Source organism: Lacerta agilis, chromosome 9 (genome assembly GCF_009819535.1).
Source record: "Lacerta agilis isolate rLacAgi1 chromosome 9, rLacAgi1.pri, whole genome shotgun sequence".
In the NCBI taxonomy this organism is placed as follows: domain Eukaryota; kingdom Metazoa; phylum Chordata; class Lepidosauria; order Squamata; family Lacertidae; genus Lacerta; species Lacerta agilis.
In genome coordinates, this window is record NC_046320.1 from 19,547,138 (window position 1) to 19,573,889 (window position 26,752).

The following is a 26,752-nucleotide window of genomic DNA, read 5'->3' on the forward strand; positions in this document are numbered from 1 at the left end:
CTTTCAGCAGTTGCCCAGTTGTGCCACCAGCTTGCCTGCTATGAAGTACCGGCCTTGCTTCTATCTGCATCTGTTTCTTGGTCACTTTAAAGTGGGGATGAAGAAGAAGAAGAAGAAGTTTGGATTTGATATCCCGCTTTTCACTACCCGAAGGAGTCTCAAAGCGGCTCACATTCTCCTTTCCCTTCCTCCCCCACAACAAACACTCTGTGAGGTGAGTGGGGCTGAGAGACTTCAAAGAAGTGTGACTGGCCCAAGGTCACCCAGCAGCTGCATGTGGAGGAGCGGAGACACGAACCCGGTTCCCCAGATTACGAGTCTACCACTCTTAACCACTACACCACACTGGCTCTCATACTTTGCTGCAAAGTGTTCTTTAAAATTTACAGTTGAGGTCCTACTATCCTAATCAATGTTGATTTCCCATGTCCTGTAGTAGCAGAGTGGCTAGTATGGATTGGTCTCCTACACAAAAAAATGCTTGGTGGATCAGCGCTTCATGCCAGAAGGCCCCAATCTTATGAATGGATTTGCAATTTAACTCTAAGACATTATTTTGGTCCCACTGAAGGCCGAAAGAGTGGAATGTTCTACCCAAAGTATCAAAATGAATAATATCAAACGCATCTCTATTTCTTGAGAACCAAATTATTTATCTGCTCTCATAGACTTATTTAGCATTACTGAACCAGAGATGGTATATACTTTGCACACACTCTCTAGAGTAATCAACGATAGCCATAATGGATTTTTTTTTTTTAAAAAAATCTCTAAATGCTGCATATGTTTGTGATCTCCAGAGTGATATCTGTCACGGTTCAGTAAGACACTTACATTAAATGTAGATTGCACTCATTCCTTTCTCCCTGTTAAACTGTGTAAATAAAATAGAAAACGGTAATTGGAAACAAGACCTGTGTGAGTTACATTTTAGTCCTCAAGGCAATTCAATTAGCTCCTGCAATAGCCCCCATTAAAATTTAAACATGATTGCATATTTTAGATGCCACAACGGTCTGCGGTGCTGTTACCTGAATAAAGCAGCATGGGTTTTGTGCTTCAATGAGTTGGTACAGGTGATGGGGAAAAAATAATCTAGAGATGTTTGCGTGGGGGCATTAATTAAACTCCATTTAAATTAATAAGCTGGCATCAGAGGAGAGCATTTCTGTCAAGTTCCAAAAAAAAAGTTTACTTTGCTTTTTAAAGAGACAGGAATGCACTGTTGTCCCAGCTGTCCAAACGGTCATTTCTGACACAGTGAAATGAAAAGGCTGCTAAGAGCGCAGACACTGGAACAGCTAGATGTAAATTTGATTATACTGCTGCAGCCTTAGGCTCACCATCTAGTTCTTGACAATTAAAAAAGCCTTGCAGCTGGCTAGACCTACTCTGGCAGACTTTCAGCTTGCTTAGGCTTGTGTGGGGAGCATTCTGAGCTCCCACATGCTGAAGGAGAGGAAGCACTGGCAAATATCTTAACCAATGCTAAGCATCGGTTCCCTTCAGTGGAACAAGAGGATCAGCTGTATCTTCAAAGTAGTAATATTGAAGACGTGGCAATTATGCAGCACTTCTAAGCTTTAAAAGTTAAAGCATCATCATACATGTTAATACTTGTTCTTCATGCAAGTTAATACTACCTCCATTCTGTTGAAGGCAGGATGCCTCTGAATGCTAGCTGCAGGGAATCAAAAATGGGGAGAGTTCTGTTATGGCTGGGTCCTTCTTGCCAGGTTTACCGTTGGTAAAAGGTAAAGGTAAAGGACCTCTGGACGGTTAAGTCCAGTCAAAGGCAACTATGGGATTGCGGCACTCATCTCGCTTTCAGGCCGAGGGAGCCGGCGTTTGTCCACAGACAGCTTTCCGGGTCATGTGGCCAGCATGACTAAACCGCTTCTGGCACAACAGAACACCGTGATAGAAACCAGAGCACATGGAAACGCCGTTTACCTTCCTGCCACAGTGGTATCTATTTATCTACTTGCACTGGCGTGATTTTGAACTGCTCGGTTGGCAGGAGCTGGGACAGAGCAACGGGAGCTCACCCTATTGCGGGGATTCGAACCACTGACCTTCTGATCGACAAGCCCAAGAGACTCAGTGGTTTAGATCACAGCACCACCCGCACGCCCAGCTTACCATAGGCCCCTGTTGGTCCCGTAAAAACAGTATGCTGCACGATGGGCCATTGGCCTGATCCAGCAGGCTCTTCCTATGTTCTCATGATTGTCAAATTACATGTTGTGGTGGGGAAGAGGAGAAGACATGTTGGTTTCCATAAGGTCCCCATGTGAACTCATGCTCTGGGGTCAGAGGTTTGAGTGGGACTTCCCACCTCTCCTGCTAGCCACTGGGCTACAGGAAGTGAGTGGCAGGATGAGCCACCCATCACAGACAGCCTAGTGATGGCTTCCTGAAACTCGGCCCTCCAGATGTTTTTGGCCTACAACTCCCATGATCCCTAGCTAGCAGGACCAGTGATCAGGGATGATGGGAATTGTAGTCTCAAAACATCTGGAGGGCCAAGTTTGAGGAAGCCTGGCCTAGTGGCTCCTCAGTGACACTACGTCAGATGCATGCAGCAGAGTGTGTATATTGAGGGTGGGGAAGGCAGCTCCAGCCCAGGATCCAAATGCAGCCTCCAAGCTTTGATATGACTCGTGGGACTCTCCTCACTCAACACGACCCACCAGTTCTGCTCTGTGCCTTCCTACAGTGTTTTTTGACTGGCTGAAGTGTGTCCCTGAACTTTGATGATGTATACTGCTTGTTCGGATGGAGCCCAGAGCAAGGTGTGTATAGAAAAGTAAAAAAGAAGAAGAAGAAGAAGAAGAAGAAGAAGAAGAAGAAGAAGAAGAAGAAGAAGAAGAGAGAGTAAACTTTATACTTCTTGCTCTGCAAACATTTACATCAGTCCTCACTGCTGGCACATGGCAACTGAAATGGTGTCTGCAAGGGAATCTGGCTGTAAGGTTGAGATATTTCCCGGTTCCCCCTTCAATTAAGAAGTATAGGTAAAATCTCTGTTTAGGCAACTTTTGCCTGGAATTAGATTGCTGATAGCAAGGGAACTAGAAGCACCTTCCCTGCAATAGCTTGAAGGCTTTGGAACAAGCTACTAGAGAAAGCATATCAGTGTGGCTAACTGGTGAGGTCAAGGAAGCGTTGCAAGACCATTTGTGTTTGAGAGCAGTTTTGCCAACTTGCTAATTTCCACCCTGGCTCCTTTAACAGCATTTGGATTTCGTGGCTGCTGGGTCATATTTGATGTTTAATGACTTTATGCCGTTGTTATGCCGTAACAAGTTATGTGGTAAGCTGCTTATTGTTGGAAAGCACTTCAAGCCAGAGGAGAAGCTAGATTTACTCTCTCTCTCTCTCTCTCTCTCTCAATACAAATATTGTTAATAAATGAAAAAATAAAATGTTTTCAAAATAAAGGGAAATTTCTGGATAGCATTTTCACAATGGCTCATAACATTTATACCTAAGCACACAGGCTATATACATCCATATACATCTCTGCCCAGTTTTTGCCTCTGATGAACCAATGGCAATTGAAAGTTTATTCCAGCAATTTCTAGGCTATTTTTTTCAGGATCACAGGGATGCATCTAACTAAGTCATTGCACAAGCGGAATGATTTCTGCTCATGCAACAGAGCTTTCCTTCTTTCTCTTTTCCTTTTTTTTTTAAAACAAAATTTTATTAGCATTTTCATAATATAACACAAACCCAACCCCACACCTACAAATACAAAAACAAATACAAATACACATAAAGTCAGGATTCTTCTTCTTATTTATATACCTTACAAAAAAAAATTTCTAGTTCTGAATCTTGACGTTTGACTTCCCCCGCCTTTTCACCTTCGGTTTTAATTCAATATACTATTTCCTTAACAACTTTTCTCTATAAAAAGATTTAACTTTGCTTGAAAAAAAGAAAACATACTTATCTCAGTCTTTGCATTATAACCTAAATCATAACCAGATATTCTTGTAGCTAAACTTATTTCTTCTGTCCTTTATCATGCTGCTTTTAACTTAAAATTCAATATCTCCTTACTTATTTAAAATAAACTTGTAATTAACAGACTTCACACTCCGATTTCGGATACCATGGCAGACCATTTAGATTATACATTTAATACTTCAACCCACTCCCCCTCTATCCATTGTCTTTTTCTGTCTTTCTCCAAAACCAGATCTCCAATTGTCTTCCTCTGAGTGTCCACAGATCCAGGCAGCATCCACAACAAACCCAGCATCGAGCCTCAGGGCGTTCCTCATCTCCATTCTGGGCTCCTCCGTTCCTTTTTCTCCTTCTTCTTGTAAAAATCTTAATTCCATGTCCCTTGCCCCCGAGCTGCCACCTCGGAGTCTGGATATTGTAAATTTTCCCATTTCAGGTTCCTTTTCCCGGATTTGCCCAGCCATTTCAGACCATCGTCCAAGCGCCCCTCCCAGCTCTTTGCCAAGGCTTGATTCCATTGTGTAGAACTTTTGAAAAGCCTCCTCTGTGGAAAGTGAATCCTTTTTATGAATAATTCCACTCAAGACTTGTAGTTTCCGATTAAGCAATTCCATCTGCAAGACAGTGAGCATTTCCTCATCCTTTAAATCAGAGTTCGATACCAGTGCGAGCGCAAAGTCCAGCATTTTAAGAGAGAGGGTGAGTATCAGATTTCAGTTCCTGTCTCTTCCTTCCTTTGTTTCAATTTTTTCCCACGACAAACCAAGTCGCCGCCATTTCTCCGAAGCCGGGGTATAAAGACCAAAACTTCAAACGGAGATATTTTTCCCCCAGTTGACCCCCAAAGGGAGATCTCAACAGACTCAGTTTTCAAATTCCAAATACTTTCTATTGATTGTTGTAGCAGCAGTCACTTAAAGAGTTAATTTCTTTCACCACCCGAAGGGAGGGAGGCGGGCTGCCTTTCTTCTTTCCCCCAGATTGTTCCAGGAATACAAAGAGTCAATCAATTACTCACAGCTTCTGGGTTCTTAACAGCTCCTTAATGACAGGTAGAACTTAGACGCTCATCACAGGCTTTGTCGCCGCATTTACATCCCGGTTGGGGCATGTCCCCTATAGCCCGGCTCCGCCGTCCCTTCACCCCCACTCCCCCTTTACAGGGGGAGCGGGGGAAGGGTTCGGAGCCACAACGGGCACAGCCGGGGAGCCCAGGGTGTGGGACGCTCTTCCCGCACCCCAACCGGAGCCCCCCTATGCGGCTGCAGGGCTCCTAACCCCCGGGATGAACTGGGTGCTTCGCAGCCGAAGCATCCCACGACCACCCATAATGGCGTCAGCCGCCAGAAGTCCTTCTTTCTCTTTTCCTGTGCACCTCCTCACATCCCCAACTTGCTCCAGAGACCCCCCCCCCGCAAAAAAATTCTAGAGCAATTTGGGGCTGGTGTGGGGAACACACAATGGGGGGGGTTCCATTGCATGAGTGGTAGTTGTTTTGATTATGGAATGACTTAGTCGGATGAAACCACCAATCTTCCTAAATCTATGAGATTTTTTTTTTAAAAAATGCTACCAACTTGTTTGCAAAATTAAAACAGATAAAATATTTAACTCATTAAATGAAAAACAGACAAGGAGCAAATTGTCATTTATATGCCCCTCTCCCCCACCTCTGTAACTGCAGTATGTATTACAGTGGTACCTCGGGTTAAGAACTTAATTTGTTCTGGAGGTCTGTTCTTAACCTGCAACTGTTCTTAACCTGAGGTGCCACTTTAGCTAATGGGGCCTCCTGCTGCTGCCGCGCCACCGCCTCATGATTTCTGTTCTCATCCTGAAGCAAAGTTCTTAACCCGAGGTACTATTTCTGGGTTAGCGGAGTCTGTAACCTGAAGCGTCTGCAACCTGAGGTACCACTTCAGAGGACAGGAAGTTATTTTTACAAATCTTTCCACTGGCCTGTAAAAACCCATGCCATAATGAAATTCATTGTTAACATGCTACAAAATTGTCTTCCGCCCCTAAAAATCAACAGTGGCTAATTCCTCACAAAACCTAGTGCCAAACGCAGGAGGGAACCACAGTTGCTGTTAGCCTCATGCAATTATGTGAGGAGGGCATTGGCAGACCTAGCTCATTTATTCCCTCCCACCAGTTTCCTGCGGGAGTCTTTTTCAATGTTTTCACTGTCATCTACCAGCACAAAGTCAATCACACCCAAAGCTGCAATACTAATGGATGCACTTTGAATACCGATTTTACGACCCTAAGGCATACCATCTCATTTGCCAGACTAGAGAGAGAGAGAAAGGCAAATGAAACCATCACAATAGACTCACAGGCTATCTCAGTGGCCGCTAGAGAGCACAGTGTTTACATCGTTCCTTTGAAGAAAATGCCTGGTTTCGCTTTCTGCAGACCAAACAATACCATTTCATTATGTTAGTGGGAGATATGTTTTGTCTTCATAAAGACCTCTAATAGCCAAATGACAAAAGCTACATCTGATACAATTTTGGCACAATTTCTTATTAAATCATCTTTGATGTTTAACAAATATCCAGTTCAAAGAAGCTGTTTCTTATTGATCCTTTCCCCAGTTTGGGCAGCTAATGATTGGTTGTTCGGATACTTTAATTTTAGAATGATGTAATAATGTAGTTATATAAAATTTCCAACATCCCTCAAAAAATAAGAAGGCAGACATTGGCAGTGGTTTAACATTTGAGGACACAGCAGCCACCCACTTCCCTGGCACACTCTATGTAAAACATATTCAAGTTATATCTCCCTATATAGATTAAAAAGCAAGGTTGTCATCACATAGCCATTGGAGGATTTGTAATGCCACATCACAATTCCAGGTTTGCATGAACTCTGAGCTCGGCCTCAGAATTTGTAGTGATTAGTAGTTGCAATGTGTGAAGGAGGAAGATGTAGGAGCTTATTATGAAGGTGGTCTGTGTGCAAAAGGGGTTGCCCAGAATCAGGAGGTGAAGGTAAAAACAGGTATGTAAAGTGGGGCTGCAGAACAGACAAGAGAAGTGTTCAGAAATGAGGTTGGAAAGGTAAAATACTAGCTTAGTAGTAGCATAGGATGGGGAGGGGAAAGATTTGGGGAGTTAATGTGTGGGGAATAGCAGGGAGTTGTTGAGCAGAGTAAGCAAGGGTACAGCTTCCATCTTCACATTTTTAACAAAGATGTTGGGATTTAAATACTGTACATGTGTTGTTGTGCAATGAGCAGGATTGCAAAACAAACTATTATCTAAAAGAAGATATCTAATTAGTAGATCTACAGCCTATTCTAAACCTTCTAACTGCAGCTTCAATGTGCATCAGTCGACACTGGACAGCAATAAAACCATCTACGCAGCATTGCACAATGACCTGGAAAATAATAAGGGACATAATATTGCTTACAAAGGTGACCTATAGCTCAAGAGGTCAATATAAATGTCAAAACAATAAATTTATAGAAAAATTGTCCCTGCTCATTAATTTTTGAAACAAAACAAAAAACACCAGGATAATATCCAACAATGTCTCTGACCCCCCTGTGTTGTAACTGAAAGGTACATTTGACTAAGGCTGCAAAGAGTAGTCAATATCCCTTCAGTGTCCTGGTTAAACATTTCTATAAGCCCTTTCTATAAAAAGGGCTGGCATCTCTATTGCCCCTAAATATTAAAGACCTATCATTTTCCAAAGTTCAAATCATTAATGGGGAAGTTTTAATGTCCTAAGTTATTTTGTTTTTCCTCTCAGAATTACTGAAACTTGCATAACATTTATTTAGCATTCAGAAACTCCTAAGGGATCTGAATTATTTCTGTAGCACTATGGTTTATTTGAATTTAATTACTGAAGATCTATGTATATTGAATTGCACCTATCCCCTATTTTCTTTTGTGATGCTTTTGATCCAGAATTTCCCCTTGTGACGTTTCATATATCACATTCTGCTTCACACTGCTCGGCTTCAAACTAAACCGCTGGAAAAGCTGCCAGCCAGCCCCCTGGCTAAATGGGATTATTCTTGTTACTCTCTTGGCAAGGCTCGCTTGGCATGAAGACAGATGTTGATATGAGTTTCTCAGGGCTTCTAAATTCAGAGCAGACCACAGAGGTGTGCTCACAAACTCAGACTATTGGGTTTGAACGAAAACACCTAGATTACTGGATTGCTTCCTCATCCAATTGTTAGATAACATCCTCATTCACAAAGAGTGTTATGGTAATCCTTGACATATTTGAAATAGCTAAAAATAACAATGATCTGTGAAATTATGCAAACTAATAGGTTAGAAATTATTCCTGGCATGGGATGATGGGATTTGCAATCCAGAAAGACTGGGAATCCATTTTTCTCATGGATGATCGGACCTGTAGTCCAACGCTGTCTGGAAGGCCACAGGTTTCCCATCCCTGATTTTAAAACTTGAATGGTTTGGGACTATTCACTGGAAGATCACTTGGACCCATACAAAAACCAGCCCAGACCTTGAGATCAGCAACTGAACCCCTGCTCTCTGATCTGCCATCAAGGTCCATCAGACTGTAGAGAAGCAGAGACAGGGACTTTTCAGTGGTAGCCCCACACTACTAGCATTCACTTCCTAAAAATGCATGCACTGTTGTGTCTGCATCTCACTTCAAGTAGAATTTTTCTGCTTCATTCTGCATTTTGATGTGTTGTATGTTCTGGTTATTTGTCTTTTGGATTTTTAAAAATTTGGCAAGGTGAGTTTAAGGTGGTGGTGGCTGGGTTCCCCCCCAATCCCGAGAAGCAGGGTATACCCTTATTAATTAAATAAATAGCACACAAATGCAATGCACACAGTCTTGTGAGGCTCCCCTTGCTGTTCACTGTGGTTTTAAAGGCACATTTTTAAAGCCCCTGTGTTTGGGTGGGGGGCAGTTTGTCAGATGTGTTATGAGGTGCTTTTGGAAAGGAGCCATGTGACACACTGACCCCTCAGAGCTCACAACACAGCCCTCAAAATTAAGGCTCTACCCTTAGTTACAGGCCAGCATGCTCATATTTATTAGCTTTTGATGTCTTCTCACTGGTAACCTTTCCTTTTTTGCACTCAATTTAAGACTGTTAGTTCCCTTCAAATGTACCCATTCGCTAGCTCCTGCTTATCTTTCATCTCTGAGTACTTTATATTCTCCTTGGTTTTTTGCATTCTTCCAAGTTCTTTGTTGTTTGCTAGAGCTGACATCTCTCCGGCTATTTTGTATCCTGAGCTTTTTCTCTGATTGCTGCTTATTTATAGAACTCTTTACCAGCTGACATTAGTTTAATTGAATCTCTCTCCCCCTCACTTTTTAAAACAATTCCTCAAGTCTCATATTTCACCTACTCCATATACAATTATTTTTTAGCATTCTCCTCCAGTTTTCAGTATATTATATATATGCTATGTCCATGTGTGGCGGCAGTTTCCAGCAATAAGACTGTGGAGGGCCTTTGTGTGTGTGTTTGTGCAACACCTAGTTAAAAAATATTAATCCCACAAATTGTACTAACGCTATCAAGAATCAATTTAAAATTGAATTTAAAAGCTATTAATAAAAAGAGAAAACTTCCGCTCCTTTCACACATCACTCCAGCCCACACGACTTTGGATTTCCTCCTAGTTAGTCTATTTATCTAGACTGTTTCTGTTGACAGCACTTATATATAAATATAGCTAATTACATTCTCAACTCTTGCTTATTCGGAGCAAGAATGGGAGCCTGTGGGATAAAGTAGAATATAAATATACATAGCATAAATAGAGGCAGCAGGATTTATCCTGCTTTACCGGTTATATTCCTCTTTACTTTATGGCTCCCTCTCTGTTCTGTACCTGTTTTATGCTCACTAATGCACCTTTTTTGCATTTCCCCTCCAATAAACTATGATTCAGCTGAAGGCACTTATGCCATTCTGCCCAAAGCTTTAGTTTTTGGGTCATGACACTCTTGAGCAATGTTGGCTATTCTGTGAAAGGGCCCCACAAATTAAAGATACAGCTTTGGGCAGGGGAGGTGACTAGGTGGCCCAGGGAGTTTATTTAAATAATGTTCTGTAACATTCTAACAGGGTTTCTCCAATAATAATGCAGGACATGAAGTCCTGCCTGTGTGTCTGCCAATCAGATCGATTAATCTGGCAGGCATGAGAGACAGGGCCTTTTTGTGGTGGCTCCACGGCCATGGAACCCTGCAATGAATTAAGCTTGGCTCCTTCATCTAAGGCTTTCACACTGGCATACGGTGTTAAGGCATACGGTGCTGAAATCCTGACTCTTAAAAGTTCACAGAAATCTGCTATGTCAAAGTAGCATCTATGGATCTTCTTGAGAGGGCATTCCCTTGAAAGGCAGCCTACAAATATTTTCCGTAAATAAATAGTAAACATAGTGTATCCTGGAGAAATTGTCATCTTCTACTTTGAAGGAGTTCTGGCGTCTTCTAGCAACTAATGAAACCCTTCCATTTCAGCCGCAGACAGTAACACTTCATCTCTGCCTCAAACCTCAGCAGTTTCTCAGCCATTTCCATTAAAATATCCTCCCCAATCTCAGTCCAAAAACAGGCTTGTGTCACAGATTATTTCCATCCAAACTATTTGAGGCCAATTATGGGTATCTGAAAATAGACAATGAACACGCTCTAAGTGTGAGCGGAGTGCTACTGCTGTGACTATAAATATATATACATATTTATTAGAGTTAATGGAACTACTAGTGTGAATAAGGTTTATGAGGGTAAAAGCTTTATAGGATGAGACGCTTTATTGTGCCAATTATTTTAGGCACATAACTACATAAACACTTAACATATTAAAATTTAAATCATAAAGGATGTGACTGATTTTCTAGCAGTACAAGTGAGTTTTACTATTCTGTTCAAATTTATGCTCAACTCATTATATGGTCATTTTGTTGCAATAAGCCTCTATTTTGATGATTTAAAACTCCATAACATCTAAATATTGATACGTAGGGTTCATTATCATGTAGCACAGCTATGCAGAATAGCTAAATTAATATTTCCCGAGAGACAGCATACACAAGTGCAGCTATATTGAACCATGGGAAGGAATGGGGCTTATATTGTCATCCTGTTCATGTGTGCGGATGATGCATACAAACCTTTCAGCTTACAAGGGGGAAATGCCTTCTCAAATTCTCCTCACTTTCCCTTTAAGAATCTCCTAGGTCACACCCGCTCTCCCCCAGCACTGTCAATGAATCTCCCACCATCTTCCAGCCATTTTGCAATGATAATAATTTGCAGATTAGAGGCCAGCTGGAATGCTGATCAATCCATCCAGGCATGATTCATCAACACGCCTCTTAAAGATGTGAGCGTCAGCATCACCTTTATCCACTCTGGAAATCATATGGAACAACTGGAATAATTCCCCTGGCATCACTTAGACAACCAGGAGATTAATCTAGATTTCAGATCAAACCCCTAGGTCCTGATAACATTGCATCATAATATCATCACCGTAATACCTTAATTCCCCATGATTCTCAGCTTTCAAGATGTAGCAGAAATCCATGGCAGCTATCAGGGATTGCAACGATGCTATGGGTGTTGCTGGCTGACCTCCCCTGCCTTTTCCATTGCCTCTAGTTAAAGTGAAGGTTGGTACAGGGAAAAAAAAAGAGTATACAGCACCACTTGCTTTAGATTTGCATGGCTTCACATGCTGAGAAATAGCATATCTGTTTGTTCACTCTGAAAATATATAGTTCCCAATCTCAAAATGTAGCAAGGCTGCCGAGGAGAAAGCAACTATTGGGAATTTCAGGGAGTGAAATGCAAAGCTAACTTCTTAAATATTGCAGACCATTCCAATATGCTTCTATTATTATGGTTATTGTTGTTGTTGTTGTTTGCTGCTGCTGCTGGTTTTTTTTGTACACCATCCTTTATCCATAGATCTCAACATAAAATTGCAATATAAAAGACACAAAAGACAATAAAAATAAGAACCAAACCAAACCAATAATCCTCCCTCTCACAATACATTCCCCTTACTTTTCTCTTTCTGGAAACAGGTACTGGCCTTGGTCATTTCATTTATTCAAGCATTTAACAGAAACCTCTCACACTTTAAGGCTTTTAATTTGAAGTTGAAGTTGGGGCTACATTTTCATCCCACAAAGCACATGGCAATCTGAAGTATGAAAAAGATTTTCATTCTGCTCCTTTCTGCATTAATCATGCTTAGGCCAAGGTTTGCAACAGTACAGGAGTTGGTGTAATAAAGCTGGAAAAAAGCGTGCATCCATAAAGCTTCTGCCTTAAAGTGAATTAAAATAACTGAATGCTCTTAGATTTAGCCACACAGAGAATACTTTGAGGCCTTTTAAAAATATATCTACTAGCTGAACCAAGGACACAAGCACACACACCATCATTTCATTCAATGTGCTCTTTGCATATACCCTTACAGGATACTGAGAAACGATAAGGTCTGAATAATTTATCAATAAAAGTATCAAAATTGACTGTGTGAATGCAGAATGCTACATCGATCGCATCAACCTCTTCACACTATATAGTAGGGACAAATGGATACTAGCTTGGTACTGTTTTAACTGCCACAGCCTCAACTAAAAGATCCTGAAAACTGTGATATTGAAGCCATGAGGGGAGGAGCTAGCAATCACCCCGATTCTCAACGCAAAAGGAATGATGATAGCAAGGGTGGGGAACCTTCAGCCCGAGAGCCAAATGCATCCTCTCCAGGTCTCTCTATTTGGGCCCTTGGAACTTTGCCAGGCCACACCCCTTCTCCTCATGCCACACCCCTCACTTCCCTGCTTTGCACCCTCCTTCAGTGTCTCTTTCCCTGACTTGTATGTGTCACTGAGCTCTGATAATGCCTCTTGCTTATCTGGATGGAGGATAAGAGACAGGTGTGTGAATGTGTGTAGAAACTAGCCTACTGTAAAAGGGTAAAATTTACAGCTGTTGTTCCGCCCACTTTTGCCTCTGGAACCACCCACCACTAGCATATGACTTGGCAAAAAGAGAAAGTGGCCCTCAGGCTGAAAACACCCTGAGAATATACCCCAATTCTATCCTAACAGTTTTGGAGGGAGGCCTGGTTCATGTGTGCACACTGATTTCTTGATTCCTCTGTATTTAATGACACTTTTTTTGCCCAAAGCAGAAGGAGTGGGGCAGAAGAAGGGAGGAGATGAGGCTTGCATTTTGGCCTGCTTCCTCTTTTTCACCACTGTCACCAGGTTTAGCGGTCCTGGCAGCAGCCATCCAAGCCTTTGCAATACCCCAAAGGACAATACAATAAGTTCACCACAGCCAATCACAAACGAACAACCACACCCTAGGCCAACCCCAACCTCTCTTACCACCAAAGGAACACAAGCGAATAGTAAAGAGAACCTGCACAAGCGACGCTGACACAAAACCCCACACATACATTAAGTAAAATAGAAACATCGCCACCTGACCCCACCTGTACTCACCATGGCCCCCTCTTCTTCCTAATGTAACACTAATGTCTCAACAAATGAAAATGATCTGTAGAATATGTAACTTGAAAAAAAGACATTGCACATACTTTTGTAAACCAAGAAATCTTAAATAAAAATATGTTAAAAAATAAAACTGCTCCTAAAGAGACATTAAAAAAAACACACACACACACACACACACACACACACACACAATACAATACACCCTCCCTTTTCACTGTCTGCAAATGAGGTACCAAAACCAGGGTATTTGGGGTCAGCTCTATGTAAGATAATGTGGGAAGGTATTAAAATTCTATCAGTGATCGGCTATTCACACATTTAATAGTTCTGTGTATTTTTTACTCACTCAGTAACTGTTCTTTGAGTGACATGCAGTCAATCAACTGACCAACCATCATACAAAAACATTTCAGGAATAAAACAGAGATAAAACAATCAGATTTTAAACCCATGCAACTTATCACTTGATACTGAAACTTCTGAGAGATCAACATACATAAGTGGACTAGCTCTTTGAGTGAGGCAAATGCTTGCGTAGCATGCATGTTCTAATAAGGCTTAAAATACCCAGACAATGAAAGTTAACTCCCCCAAACCTTACAATTCTATTTGAGTTGCACCTCATCTAAAAGAAATGTCCTGACTTTATATCACAAGTCCAATATTATCACTCAGCTAATATTTGAACCACATTAAGTCCATTTCAGTTTATGCAACGAGAAATTGGTTACACTAAAAAACACTGATAATGCTGTTATCTTTTCTATTCCAGCAAATATAACCTCAAAAGGAAGCCTCCTCTATTCACAGTTCAAAATCTTCATGAGTACATGCATTATGATTCTGACATTTCTATGAATGATAAGAGACCGAAAGTCGCTGAGAAAGTTTGAAGGTTATTCTTTTAATTGTCTTGTGTAAAACTAGTACTTTTAATACTGTGTGATGTACCCTATCAGACATGAATGTTCCGGGGGAGAAATTCACTTTGTTTTGATGGAATTAAAATGCAACCTCCATTCATTTTAATCTACTCTCATCTCTTTTGCCAGATCTTACCCAGTGATATCAAAAGCATCAAGAATAACCAAACCTGCAATTTCAAAATGAACGGAGGAAACATTACAACTGAGAAATATATCTTTTTCAAAAGTTGACTTAAATGGCATTTTTATAAAGAGAATATCTAAGGACTAAGCAACCCAATTTGATTCCATGTTTCATTATGCATCTAAAAAGATTCACACTCTTTAAAGAAATCCTGTATAGTTTTTGATCAAAGTAGCCTCAACTTATGCTTCATCTGGGCATCATCAATATTGGCCACAGATTCTATGCAATTCTGGGGATACCGCCAGTCTCTGACAGTTTTAACCATAACAGAAGTCTCAGACTTTTAGAAATGTGACAGAAATAGCCAACATTGTTTTCATCCAAAGCACTGAGATAATTGGGATGATTCGTACATTTCAGGCCTGGACTCCACAAAGCAACATATTCCAAGGTTCAGTTCACTCATGGGAAATGGCCAATCATTTTTTCTTCATGTAATCTCTCTCCTGTGTGGATTTGCATAGAGGAACCTCTTTGCAAATGGGCTTGGATAGGAAAACTACCTACAACAGTTTCCATGACCACGGCAGCTGCAGAATGTGTTGCTACGATGGTGGAAATGGCCTCCGGCTCTCTGTGTACAATCCAGTTCACACACAAAAATGAAATATGTATACAAGAGTGTGCAAGTGAGTGAAAGAGAAAACAAGTATGTGAATGCTAGAAAGAAAAATCTCTCACAGAACACTAAGGTTTTAATGCACTCAAGAGAACATATCCTTATTTTCCAGTGAGACCATGTAGGCACCAAGTGCAAAAAACAAGAATCTTGGTGACCATGGAACAATTATGTTAAAGGCATGTAAGAACTGATTATCTCCTTTAAGCCTTTTTTTTATTTTTTTAGTTTTTTCCTATTACACTTGCACTAAAGGAGATAGCTAGAGAAATGCCATGGGGCACACTATAGGATTAAGCAAAATAAATCCATGCAGTAATGCTCACTATGACCTTGCAAAAGTCAACATTTTCTTTTCCTCTTAATGACTTAAACCATACTTAATTTTTATAACAATTCTGAAAAGACACATATTAAGTTAACATTAATATATTGTGAACTGCTCACATGACTTTCAGAACGCAACAGATTTCAAAACCTGCCTAAATGAGAGCCACCCAGAATGGATGCCAAGAAAATGGGAAACTGCTTGATCACCATTTAGTCTGAAAATCTGTACATTTATAGTAGTAAGATTCTATTCTTTCAGATCACTTGACACTATATGATGGGAGGTGATTGGCAGGTGGGTGGCCACGCCCACCTATCAAATTGGCCTGTGAAGTGTTGGTTACTTTCAGATCTGGCTCTCCAATTGGATCATCTAAGGATGACACAACTACTCTAGCTGACAGCACCCCTCCTCAAATACTAGAGTTTGGTTTCCTCCCCCTCTCCCCACATAAAAAAACAAAGCAATAGAAAAAAAAATAGACTATCAAAACAGTAGCATTAAAAGCCCCCCATACCATACGATATACCTATATAACCATGGCACAATTGTATGCCCACTGCTCATGAAAAGAAGGTAGCCATCAGATGGAAAATGGCCTCTCTCAAAAGAACATTCCAAAATTAAACCATCAGAGATTGAGGGGGACATTGGTTCTGATGAACACAATGTTGGCAACACCTTGTTTATGACATGATGTGACACCAAGAGGATATATCATGCTTCCTTGTGGGAACAATATCCTCTACCAGTTAACTGAACACAAGCCACCACTTCATTGACTTCAAAGTAGCTCAACATCAGAGAGATATTTCATTCTGAAAACCACATTTTATTACTGTGGAGAACGTTGAAGCCCACCAGATATGCCTCAGCAAGAAATTAACGTTCTCTCATTTAGAAGAGACGACATCAGCTGCAGAATTTATAGAGTACATAAACTTTCACATTAACAAAATTAAATTGGAATGTTAATATTTCATTAAAGGAAATAAAGAGCAAATGCCACCTTTTATGCAGTAGTGAAAGAACAGAAAGAATACAAAAGTAAATTTCTCTAGTGACCTATATCTTTTGTATTGCAAAAATACAATTTTATAGAAATAGGAAATTATATAGAGACTTAATTCTAGAGTGCCCCCGACACAATGGCCAACTCAGTCCACTGAACTATACTTTGCTTCCAACATAAATCAGTCCGTCAGTGCACATAAATCTACTATATGCATTCCTGAAGGATTGGACTAGACCAGTTAAGATTCCAATTCTTTCCCTGTAAACAGGATATAACAATATAACCAAGATTTTTCCATTCTCATGCTCACAGCTAGGATGCTTTGAACCTTCTCAGTTAAGGAATCCATACAACAAGAACTTAGTGTTGTTGGGCGGGGGAGGTAGTGCAGCTTAGGGAGCAGATATGTATCAGTGGTGAAGATGAAAACAAGGTCAAGCTTGATAAATTGGATGTTTCGCTTACAAACTAGCAATTTTTATGGAATGCAAGTGTTGCAACTGCTAGCTTTTCTGGCAAAATAAAGCCCAAAATGTTCCATACATTGTAGCATTGTTTTAACAAGCTGAAAGTCAAGGTGCAAGCTAATTTAGCAAGGCTCACTTGTAATGCATGAATTTATAATGGGACAAGTGCATAACAGACTGTCTTGGCAAGAGAAGTCTCATTAACTATAATGGTGCAACTAATTTAACCATTTTCACCTTATACTAGCTTTCCAGTTTATCAGATGAATGAGTACAGCATTACTGTATTTTACAGAATCCAATACCAGAAGCGACATTTCTAGTAGGAGCATAAACAAGCACCAAATAAATAATAGATGGATAAACATGCTTCTTTTTCTTTGATACAAGAATTTACAAAGACGTGGTCTCTACTTTTCTTTTCCTAGAGCAATTCTCAAGCAACATTATCTTTGAAATACAGGCCACTCCAGAATATAAGGGAAACCTAACTCTAACACAGATCTGCCCTGCCCCCACCCCGATATTCTGCACACACAGCACAAAAGACTTCAAGAACTTTGACTTTAAACTGAGACACAAAATTATATTACATAAATGTTAAATAATTACAGCTGGGGAAATAGAAAGGGCAGAAATAAAATATCTACTGTGCATTTTGAAGTTTTCCAAATGAATGGACAGTTTTATGTACTTTTAATTATTTATTTATTTAGTAAATGGAAAAGTCACCATAATTTATTTTGTCCCCTTAGAACAGGCATACACAGACTTTGTTCCAGTGAGATGTTATTTCATTAAACTTTATGACCTTCAACCACACATCATTATGGCATTCTTATTGCCCTTGACAGAGAATGGGAGAAGTTTTCCCTTCAACATTCAAACATTCTACTAACAGAGCTGGATTGTCAACCATTTGTCATAGTTGATGATGTCCAGAATGTCCTCATTAGTTAACTGGATATTTAATGCAAGTGAATAATTGTTTCCTTGCACTTTATCTAGCCTATTTTTTTTTATCTGGAGCTACACACTTTCTCTGAATGGGCTGTGTCCAACTAAGTTAGAGTAGACCTACTGAAATTAATGAACTTAAGGCACACATGTCCAATAATTTCAATGGGTTTACTCTGAGTAGGCCTAACACTGGATACATAATTGTATGCAACCGTGCCTTTACTTCTGGGGATGCCGTGAATCCTGCAGAAATATATTAAACTTAGGCAGTAATTAAAACTGAAGCACATTGTCTCACATATGCCAGCTTTTCCCACATTCAGAGCATTGCAAATATTTGAATGTTGGCACTTATTGTTCTTCCATTGTTAACAAATTGAATTTGAAATGTTATTACCCCTGTAAAGGCTCAACATCGCCGTATTTGGATGACTCTCCGCGGCTTCATAAACAATGATTTACAAAGTCACGGGCAAGCACTGAGGCTCCTCCTTCGCTCTCCCATTCTTGCTTTGTGCACCAACTTTGATGAAAATATTCTGGCTTGCATCAATCAGTAGAATCAGCAGGCACACCGGACTAAAGTTCTTTTTTCTGTACGTGCTTGATAAATTCTGGACATTTTAAAATGGAATGTTTTCTAATTCCAGACATTGTGGCTATTTTCTGGAGTGCCCTAGCAAATTTAACCCAGTTGCCGCAGAAGAGGCAAAAGCACCCCAAAAGCAGAATTGTGACCGCTCCTTACCACCACTGTCTTCATCTCCATTGCCCTCCGGAACACATACACATGAAGAACAGAACAGAGGGGATAGGTTCTAAGCCCAAAAGCCAAAATGATGGCATACTTACTGTTTTATGCTCTAGCTGAATTACTAAGCATTTCAAACTCAGTGATGCTGAACTGCAATTTCTGTGCTACAAATGTTGGCGCTTGTAAGGAGAATACAGGAGGGCAATAGCGTGTGCTAGACTTTATGGTGCTTGAAAAGTAAACCTGTTATTTAAAATTATTCTGAGAAGTTTGCCTTTTTTTCAATTAGAGCAAGGGTCCTCAAACTAAGGCCCGGGGGCCGGATGCAGCCCAATCACCTTCTAAATCCGGCCCGCAAACAGTCTGGAAATCAGCGTGTTTTTACCTGAGCAGAATGTGTCCTTTTATTTAAAATGCATCTCTGGGTTATTTGTGGGGCCTGCCTGGTGTTTTTACACGAGTAGAATGTGTGCTTTTATTTAAAATGCATCTCTGGGTTATTTGTGGGGCATAGGAATTCGTTCATTTTTTCCCCAAAATATAGTCCGGCCCCGCACAAGGTCTGAGAGACAGTGGACCAGCCCCCTGCTGAAAAAGTTTGCTGACCCCTGAATTAGAGCAACCTGAGAAAATCACGTTGGTTACAATATCAAGAAAGCCTCACCTTAACCCCAGCGGAAGGTTAAGAAATCCCTTAAAATGTCAAAATAAAATAAAATAAGCGGCTTTAGAACTGCTACGAATTTCACTTCATCCGTACCTAGCTTGCAGGGCCATTTGCCGCTTCTGCTGAAACAGATAAGCATGGCTGCCTCTCTGGGAGATGCTATGAGAGGGATAGCTCTTATACACAGGGCTGCTTCTGGACAGCATTCAAAACATGAAATTCGTACAAGAACACCAATGTCTGGCATGCTTTAAGCACCAAGCTAAGAGAACTGGTTGGCTGAAGCGTACGGCTGCAGTTTTAAAATAGGTCCACTGGCTTCCTGTTAGTTTTCTGGGTCTCATTCACAGTCCTGAAGGCTTTCTCCTCCCAGATGGATCTTTCTGTACTGTAAGATCCACATCACAGTAGCAGGCAGAATGGGGGGGGGGGTGGATTTCTATTGAGCTCACATTTGGAGCCAAACCTATCAAATTCACATTTTTTTGGAAATAGCATGCGAACGAAAGCGCAGCTATCCCACCAAACTCAGACTTCTCCAATTTTACGATGCAGTTCTCTAGCCACGTATTGTGTACAAAAAAGCATATACTGAAGTGTGCATGAAAATGCATGTATTAGTGGAAATAGTACAAAAAAGTGTATCACGTAAGGGAAAACTGCTTTGCAAAAAAGTATATTGGGAGAAATTCACATTACAGTCGCACCTTGGTTTTCGAACAGCTTAGTTCTCGAATGTTTTGGCTCCTGAACACCACAAACCCGGAAGTGACTGTTCCTGCAGCCAATCAGAAGCTGTGCTTTGGTTTCCGAACATTTTGGAAGTCGAACAGACTTCTGGAATGGATTCCATTCGACTTCAAAGGTAAGACTGTAAAATGTTGGTGATTTTTTCGTGTGAAGGCTTAAAAAAGAGAGGAAACTGATGTGGAAATGTGCAGAACTGAACTGAAGATTGGAAAAATGAGAAATTGAAATTGACATATTCATCCTTAGTTGCCCATTCCCAGAGTGACATACAGGGGAAAGGCCCGCTTTAAAGGTGGGATAGGTTTTTAAAAACACATATGAACTAATATCTGAAAATTAGAATGACAGAAGGATCTGTCTAGTTATAGCACCTTAAAGGTAAAGGATCCCTGACAGTTAAGTCCAGTCGCAGATGACTCTGGGGTTGCGGCGCTCATCTCGCTTTACAGGCTGAGGGAGCCGGAGTTTGTCTGCAGCCAGTTTTTCCAGGTCATGTGGCTAGCATAAATAAGCCACTTCTGGCACAACGGAACACCGAAACCAGAGCAGCGCATGAAAACGCTGTTTACCTTCCTGCCACAGTGGTAACTATTGCTACTTGCACTTTTTGGCATGCTTTTGAACTGCTAGGTTGGCAGGAGCTGGGACCGAGCAACGGGAGCTCACCCCATCACGGGGATTCGAACCGCCAACCTTCTGATCAGCAAGCCCAAGAGGCTCAGTGGTTTAGAACATAGTGCCACCCGTGTGCCTTACTGATGCATATTTCTCCACGTCTGTTTGACTGTTAGCAGGAAGCCCTCAAGGTTCTAATCAGGTAAAATGGGCCTGCTGCTCATGCAAGAAACAAAAGAGGTAGACTGGCTTTTAACTGCATTGCTCTGCTTGCTAGTCTACACCGCCTCTTCAGTGATGACAACAAGCATATGAACTTGAACTGTGCCAGCCGCCCTTCTATGTCTCCAAGAAGGAACAGCTCCTAAGCAAAAGAACATCACCATCAGAGGACTGACAACACATCATAAGATGTCGAGAAAAAGGCAGAAAGTAATGAAAATAGGTCTCCTTATATTCCTCCTCCAGGACAGAGAATCCAAACCGAATCTATAAAAACTTACATTTTATTAAATACACACACACCCTAATTTAATTGTTAGCATCAGTTGTCTGCTCTCTGCCATTTCTCACCTTTCTGTCACTCCATATAAAAGGCATCATAAATTAAATACTGAAATGGAGTAATGAAAAATTCTGAGCTGTTCTAAACACAGTGTTTTAGTGACACAGTTATTTATTACTTCCTTAGTCAAAGTTCTGCATAACAAAGCTGCAAGACCAAATGTGTCATTTTATGCCATCCATCAGCAACTATCCTCCCGTCAACAAGTAGATCAGTCATCAAATTCAGTCCATCACTTTTTTTTCTTACTCTAATTAAGATATGAGGTATCAAAGAAAATTAAGAATGGATTTCCTCTTGCAAGACTAAGCAAATTATTCTTCATTAACCAGTAATGAGAATGCATGAAGATGGTGGGAAGTTCAGCTCGCAGGAAGGGGGAGGGACAGATCCCATTTTTGTAAACTCCTGACTCAATGACTTGTGGAAAAATTTCCCCCCTAAAAAATATAATACTTTAATTCTGCTTTTTTCAAAGAACAATTCAAGAATGCAGCCCATCTTAGACCTACTATGTTTGGTGGAAAACAAGGTGAAATGGAGGTCTTTATGTCAAAGGCCTGACATTTGTTTTCTTGTGACAGTTTCTCATACTATCTTTCATATCAGTCTTACTTCTTTTCTTCTGCTTTTGTATCCCAGCAGGAAGTTCAAAGAGGATTACACTCTAAAAACCATGTATATACACCCAACACAAAAAACAAAATCCCAAGAGCCATCTGAGATTCAAATCACCCTTTGAAGTCAAAAGCATGATTATCATTATGCAGTCGGAACGCACCTCCTGGGACTTGATTCATTACAAATGATGAAGAATTTACAACAGCTGAACCAAGGGATCGTCCACTAAGTTATGCAAATCTATTTACAATGTTTCCCAGTATCTTTTAGACCCTCCATCCTAGCAACACTTCACTTCACTTTAACCAGACCCTACTCCTTCTTCATCACAGCTTTTTTTTTTTCCTCCTGCTCAGTTTGATTCAGGAGATACTTTTAGAGAGGTTCCGAAATGCAGGACAATGCAAAGGAAGAGGCCTGCAAACCCATTAATTTTTTATGTCTTCCTTTAAATTACTATGTTTGATGAAACAAAGTTAGCTCTCACCACTGAGGGAGACAGTTATAACAAAAATGTATGTTCTGCTTTCTGTGTTTTCCAGTTATCACACACTGTTTGATGAAACAGATGATGTTCTGAAAAGGGGTTGAACATTTCTAAAAGAAGTAAGAGTATCACAGACTATGCAAAGCATAAACAACAAGTTTCAGTTCGGCATCTTCCATAACCACATATGCTAATGAGCCATGTTTAAGGTCTTGATACTGGAATGCAATGTCTCAAACAACCTGAGACCAGGCTACCTCCCATAAATCCTTACCTTATCTATACCTTCCAGGTCACCAAACCTTGGGAGAGTCACTCCCAGAAGGGCGTTCGCTCCTGAGGTTAGTCTCATCTCCACTAAAACCAAGGCTTTTAGTGTGGCAGCACCTGCCATCTGGAATGCGCTTCCAATGCACACCAGCCAGGCAGCTATAGCATTGTTAAAAAGGCAGCTGCTTAAATCTCATCTATTTACCAAGGCTTTCCCTGAGAGGTGATGCAGCTATGTTAACTGTTAGATTCTGATGGATTGTTGAATGTTGCTATGTTTAATATAAGTTGTTTATTTTAAAGTTATTGTGACTCTTAGATTGGATCAGATTGTTACTATTAATGTTTGATGTTTTGTTATGTTTTTATGTCTTGGAAGCTGCCCAGAGTGGCTTGGGCAACCCAGCCAGATGGGTGGGGTATAAATGAATTATTATTATTATTATTATTATTATTATTATTATTATTATTTTGATGAAGGAATCTGATCAACTGAATTGTAATATATTTTGTACTTTTAAATGAATGCATTTTTTGTTATTTTATACTGTTTGCCACCATATTTTTTTCTTAATAGACCTTTTTGTAAATAAATAAATTGCAAACAAATAAACCATGCAAGTACCGGTAACATTTGCTACACCTACTTTAGGTTGCATTTCTAAACATTTTTACCAGGTGAAAAACCTCTCTGGAAACTCTATGTATAAATAAGCAGAGGACTGAGCTGCTGGAAAAACTTCATGACATGAGCTGATTAGAATGAAGCTGGTAGTCCAATTTTTTATCCAAAATCTTGACATTGTAGAAGGTGCACACGCTTAGATAAAGCCTCCTGCCATCTCTTTGTATAACACATGTGCACACACATACTAAACAAGTTTAAAACCTCACTAAAGATTTATAGGGAGAGTGGAAAGCCATAATTAATATGCAGTCTGTCCATCGGCTGGTATGGCTAGAAGACAATTGGTAGAAGCAATTTTACATGTTGAACTTTGGTAACAGATGAAGCATTTGCTTATGTTCACTGCACATCCCTAAAAAAAAGTGTCATTAGGTTCATGTGCTATCAAAAGCACGTGCTAGACACAAGTCTCTTGAAAAATCTGCCCCAAAGGTAAATAATCTTCACTTATTTTCATACCCTATTCCTCTGCAACTTGAATTTATAGCCCCCTGTGGTGACATCATTCTTTTTATACATTGGTAGAATAAGAGCACTTACCACTTGCCCATTCTGAGGATTTTTATGAGCATAAGGGGGCCCACGAATGTGATTCCACATCTGGCCAGAAGTCATAGCGAAAACGACACACTGCAAAAAAATAAAAAAATAAAATAAAAATGGTATTAATAGAACAAACAAAAGAAAGGGGGGAGCTCTTAAGTTTGCATGTCCAGGAAATATATTCCAATAATCAAACAGCGTATATTTCCAAAACACATTACTAAAGTTAGGATATTACTTAAGGTAGGTAAAGGCAGGAAGCAAAGAGAAAATATAAAGCGGTATAGGGATAAAATGAATAATAATACTAAAATGGGCCTTCAAAGATTAGTTCCTCAGAAAAAAATATGAGGTAATGCTTTAAGTTATAGAATTGCTTGCTTGTGGGATGAAGAATTAATATGTAGGGAGAGGGGGAGGAAACCAAACTCTAGTATTTGAGGAGGGGTGCTGTCAGCTAGAGTAGTTGTGTCATCCTTAGATGATCCAATTAGAGAGCCAGATCCGAAAGTAACCAACACTTCACAGGCCAATTTGATCGGTGGGCGTGGCACCCACCTGCCAATCACCTCCCATCATATAGTGTCAAGTGATTAAGGTTTGGCTGCAAAACCAGACCGGGTGACAGAAAAGGATGCCAAGTTAAAAAAAAAAAAATGCAGCATCTGGACTACAAAGGAACAAGCAGTGGCACACTGGTTCCCATTCTTCCTTTGCAGCCACAGCTAAATTAGGTGATTTGGGCAGTGTTGGAAATTTAAACTTGCAGGTGGCTTCCCAGACTCAGGGGCTGCTGACAGTGAGTCTCAGCTGTGGGGTTAGAGGGGAACTATACAATGACCAATGCTTTGTGCCTCAAACCTACAGCTAGTCCTGAACTTTGCCTCAAACCTACAGCTAGTCCTGAACTTTTCTGTTTCCCTCCATATCATAGCTTTACTACTGCAGTCTTGCTGGTGAAGCGGTTTAACTTGAAAATTAATGAACATACAAGGATGAAAGAAAGGGAGGGGAGTCCCTGCTTGACAGACGTCCATACTCTCAGATTTCGGGGGGGGGGGGCAGCTCTCACCGGGGAACTTCCTTTTATCTTCCTTCTAATTATCTATGTGGGGGCAAGCACACCAACTGCTCAAGTGATAGGTATGAAAACGGAGTGGACTTGGCTTCTCAACTATCTTAATGCCCAGTTAATGATTGTGTTGTTCTCCCTAAGGCTTAGCAAGCCTAAAATACAAAAATATGCTAATCCCAGGTCCAGCAGGGAGCCACATGCAGCTTAGAGCCTTTTGAGGCTGCCGGCAGCTTCCGAGCTGCGCTGACTATTGATTGACATGAATCAAGTGAGGAATGGTTTTGACAACCGCACACCTGCCTGCCTGCCTGCCTGAACTAGTTCACAGACTGGACCGGGCCTTCTTCTCTCCACCTGAATCATCTATTAATAAGGAACAAGCTTGCACATGATTAAGGTGGGAGCTAATGGGCAACATTAATGGGTACAACCTGGAGGGAAAGCAAGCTCATTCCTTTAGACAAGACCTTGAGATCCATGCATGGGTGATTAGGGGAGCAGGGTATGTGGAAAGTAAGAGAAATCTGAGCATACAGAGGGAGCTGCTCTTTATCTCATTTTCCCCAGGGTTCTCTTTGCTTACCCACTACTGCTCAATTTATTGTTATCTCTTTCATATTACCTCTAAAGTATTCAACTCCACCTCCCCATTCATGTCATTATTTAGGCTGTCTCAAATGACAGTATGGGATCTACAGGCTCACAGCTCCATATTATAAAGACATAATAAAATGATATGGTAAAAGGATAGCATCTTGTACTCCACTTCACAAATTAATAATCCGCCTCCTTCCTGTTTTGGAATATATATAATCACTCTCCATTTTAGCAGAGTTTTAGTTGCTACACCAAGATAGAACTGAACACTGGATTTTCTTTGTTGTTCCTTTAAAAAAAAAATTAAACTCTTGAATATTCTGAACCCCCTAGGACTGAGGCTCAATGAAATACTGCTGTCCAATTGGTTGTTTTCTACTAACATCTCTGTATATGCTTAAAATCATTACATGGCTTTTTGTTCCAAGCATAATTAATAATTCTACGCCATGATTCCTCCAATGAATCAAAAACTATGTATAACATTACTCATTTTATTCTAACAGGATATAGGTACAATACATAAGATGTCTTACGTTATGACAGGAACACCTCTTCCTGCACATTTCTGTACCAGCCAAGGGACAAAAGGGTCAGGTTAACACATTTGTAGACATCTTCAAAACTTTGCAGTGGAGAGCAATCTTAGGCTACTCAATCTAGCACCATGTGCTACATCTAGAAAGAGATGCTGCCTTCTCCATTCAGAAAATCCAGAGGGAAAAGGCCCTCCCAGAAACCTCTGTGAGGAAATTCCCAGAAAGTAAGAAAACGGCAAAAGAAGGAGAGAGGAAGCAAGTGATAACCAGATAAATTGTACTTGGGAGTAAACCTACTTAAATAATATCCATTAATCTCAGTTTGGTCTATGCTGAGTATGACTAATGCTGATATCACCAAGAAAAAGTACACTGGCAGTACAAGAAGATCCTCATCACATTAGGAGTCTTGTAGGTCAATGGCAGAGCACGTACAGAGTGTCATAGTCAATGCCCAGAAAGTCCTGGCAGTGCTGGGAAGGGTCCCTGCCTGAAACCCTGCAGAGACATTGTCACTTGGTTCAGAAGTAATGAGCTAGATTGACCCAATGGTGCTAGATGGACCATGAAACCAGTATTGTGT

General features: G+C 40.5%; 1 protein-coding gene across 1 annotated transcript in view; it reads right to left on the reverse strand.

Moving 5' to 3' along the window:
• The window catches only part of TUSC3 (tumor suppressor candidate 3), a 130,414-nt gene that overhangs the window by 36,316 nt on the left and 67,346 nt on the right, over nt 1–26,752 (reverse strand). The window contains exon 6 of the mRNA XM_033160105.1: nt 23,956–24,045. Coding sequence (XP_033015996.1) covers nt 23,956–24,045 — 90 coding nt within the window. The remainder of the gene's footprint in view (nt 1–23,955; nt 24,046–26,752) is intronic.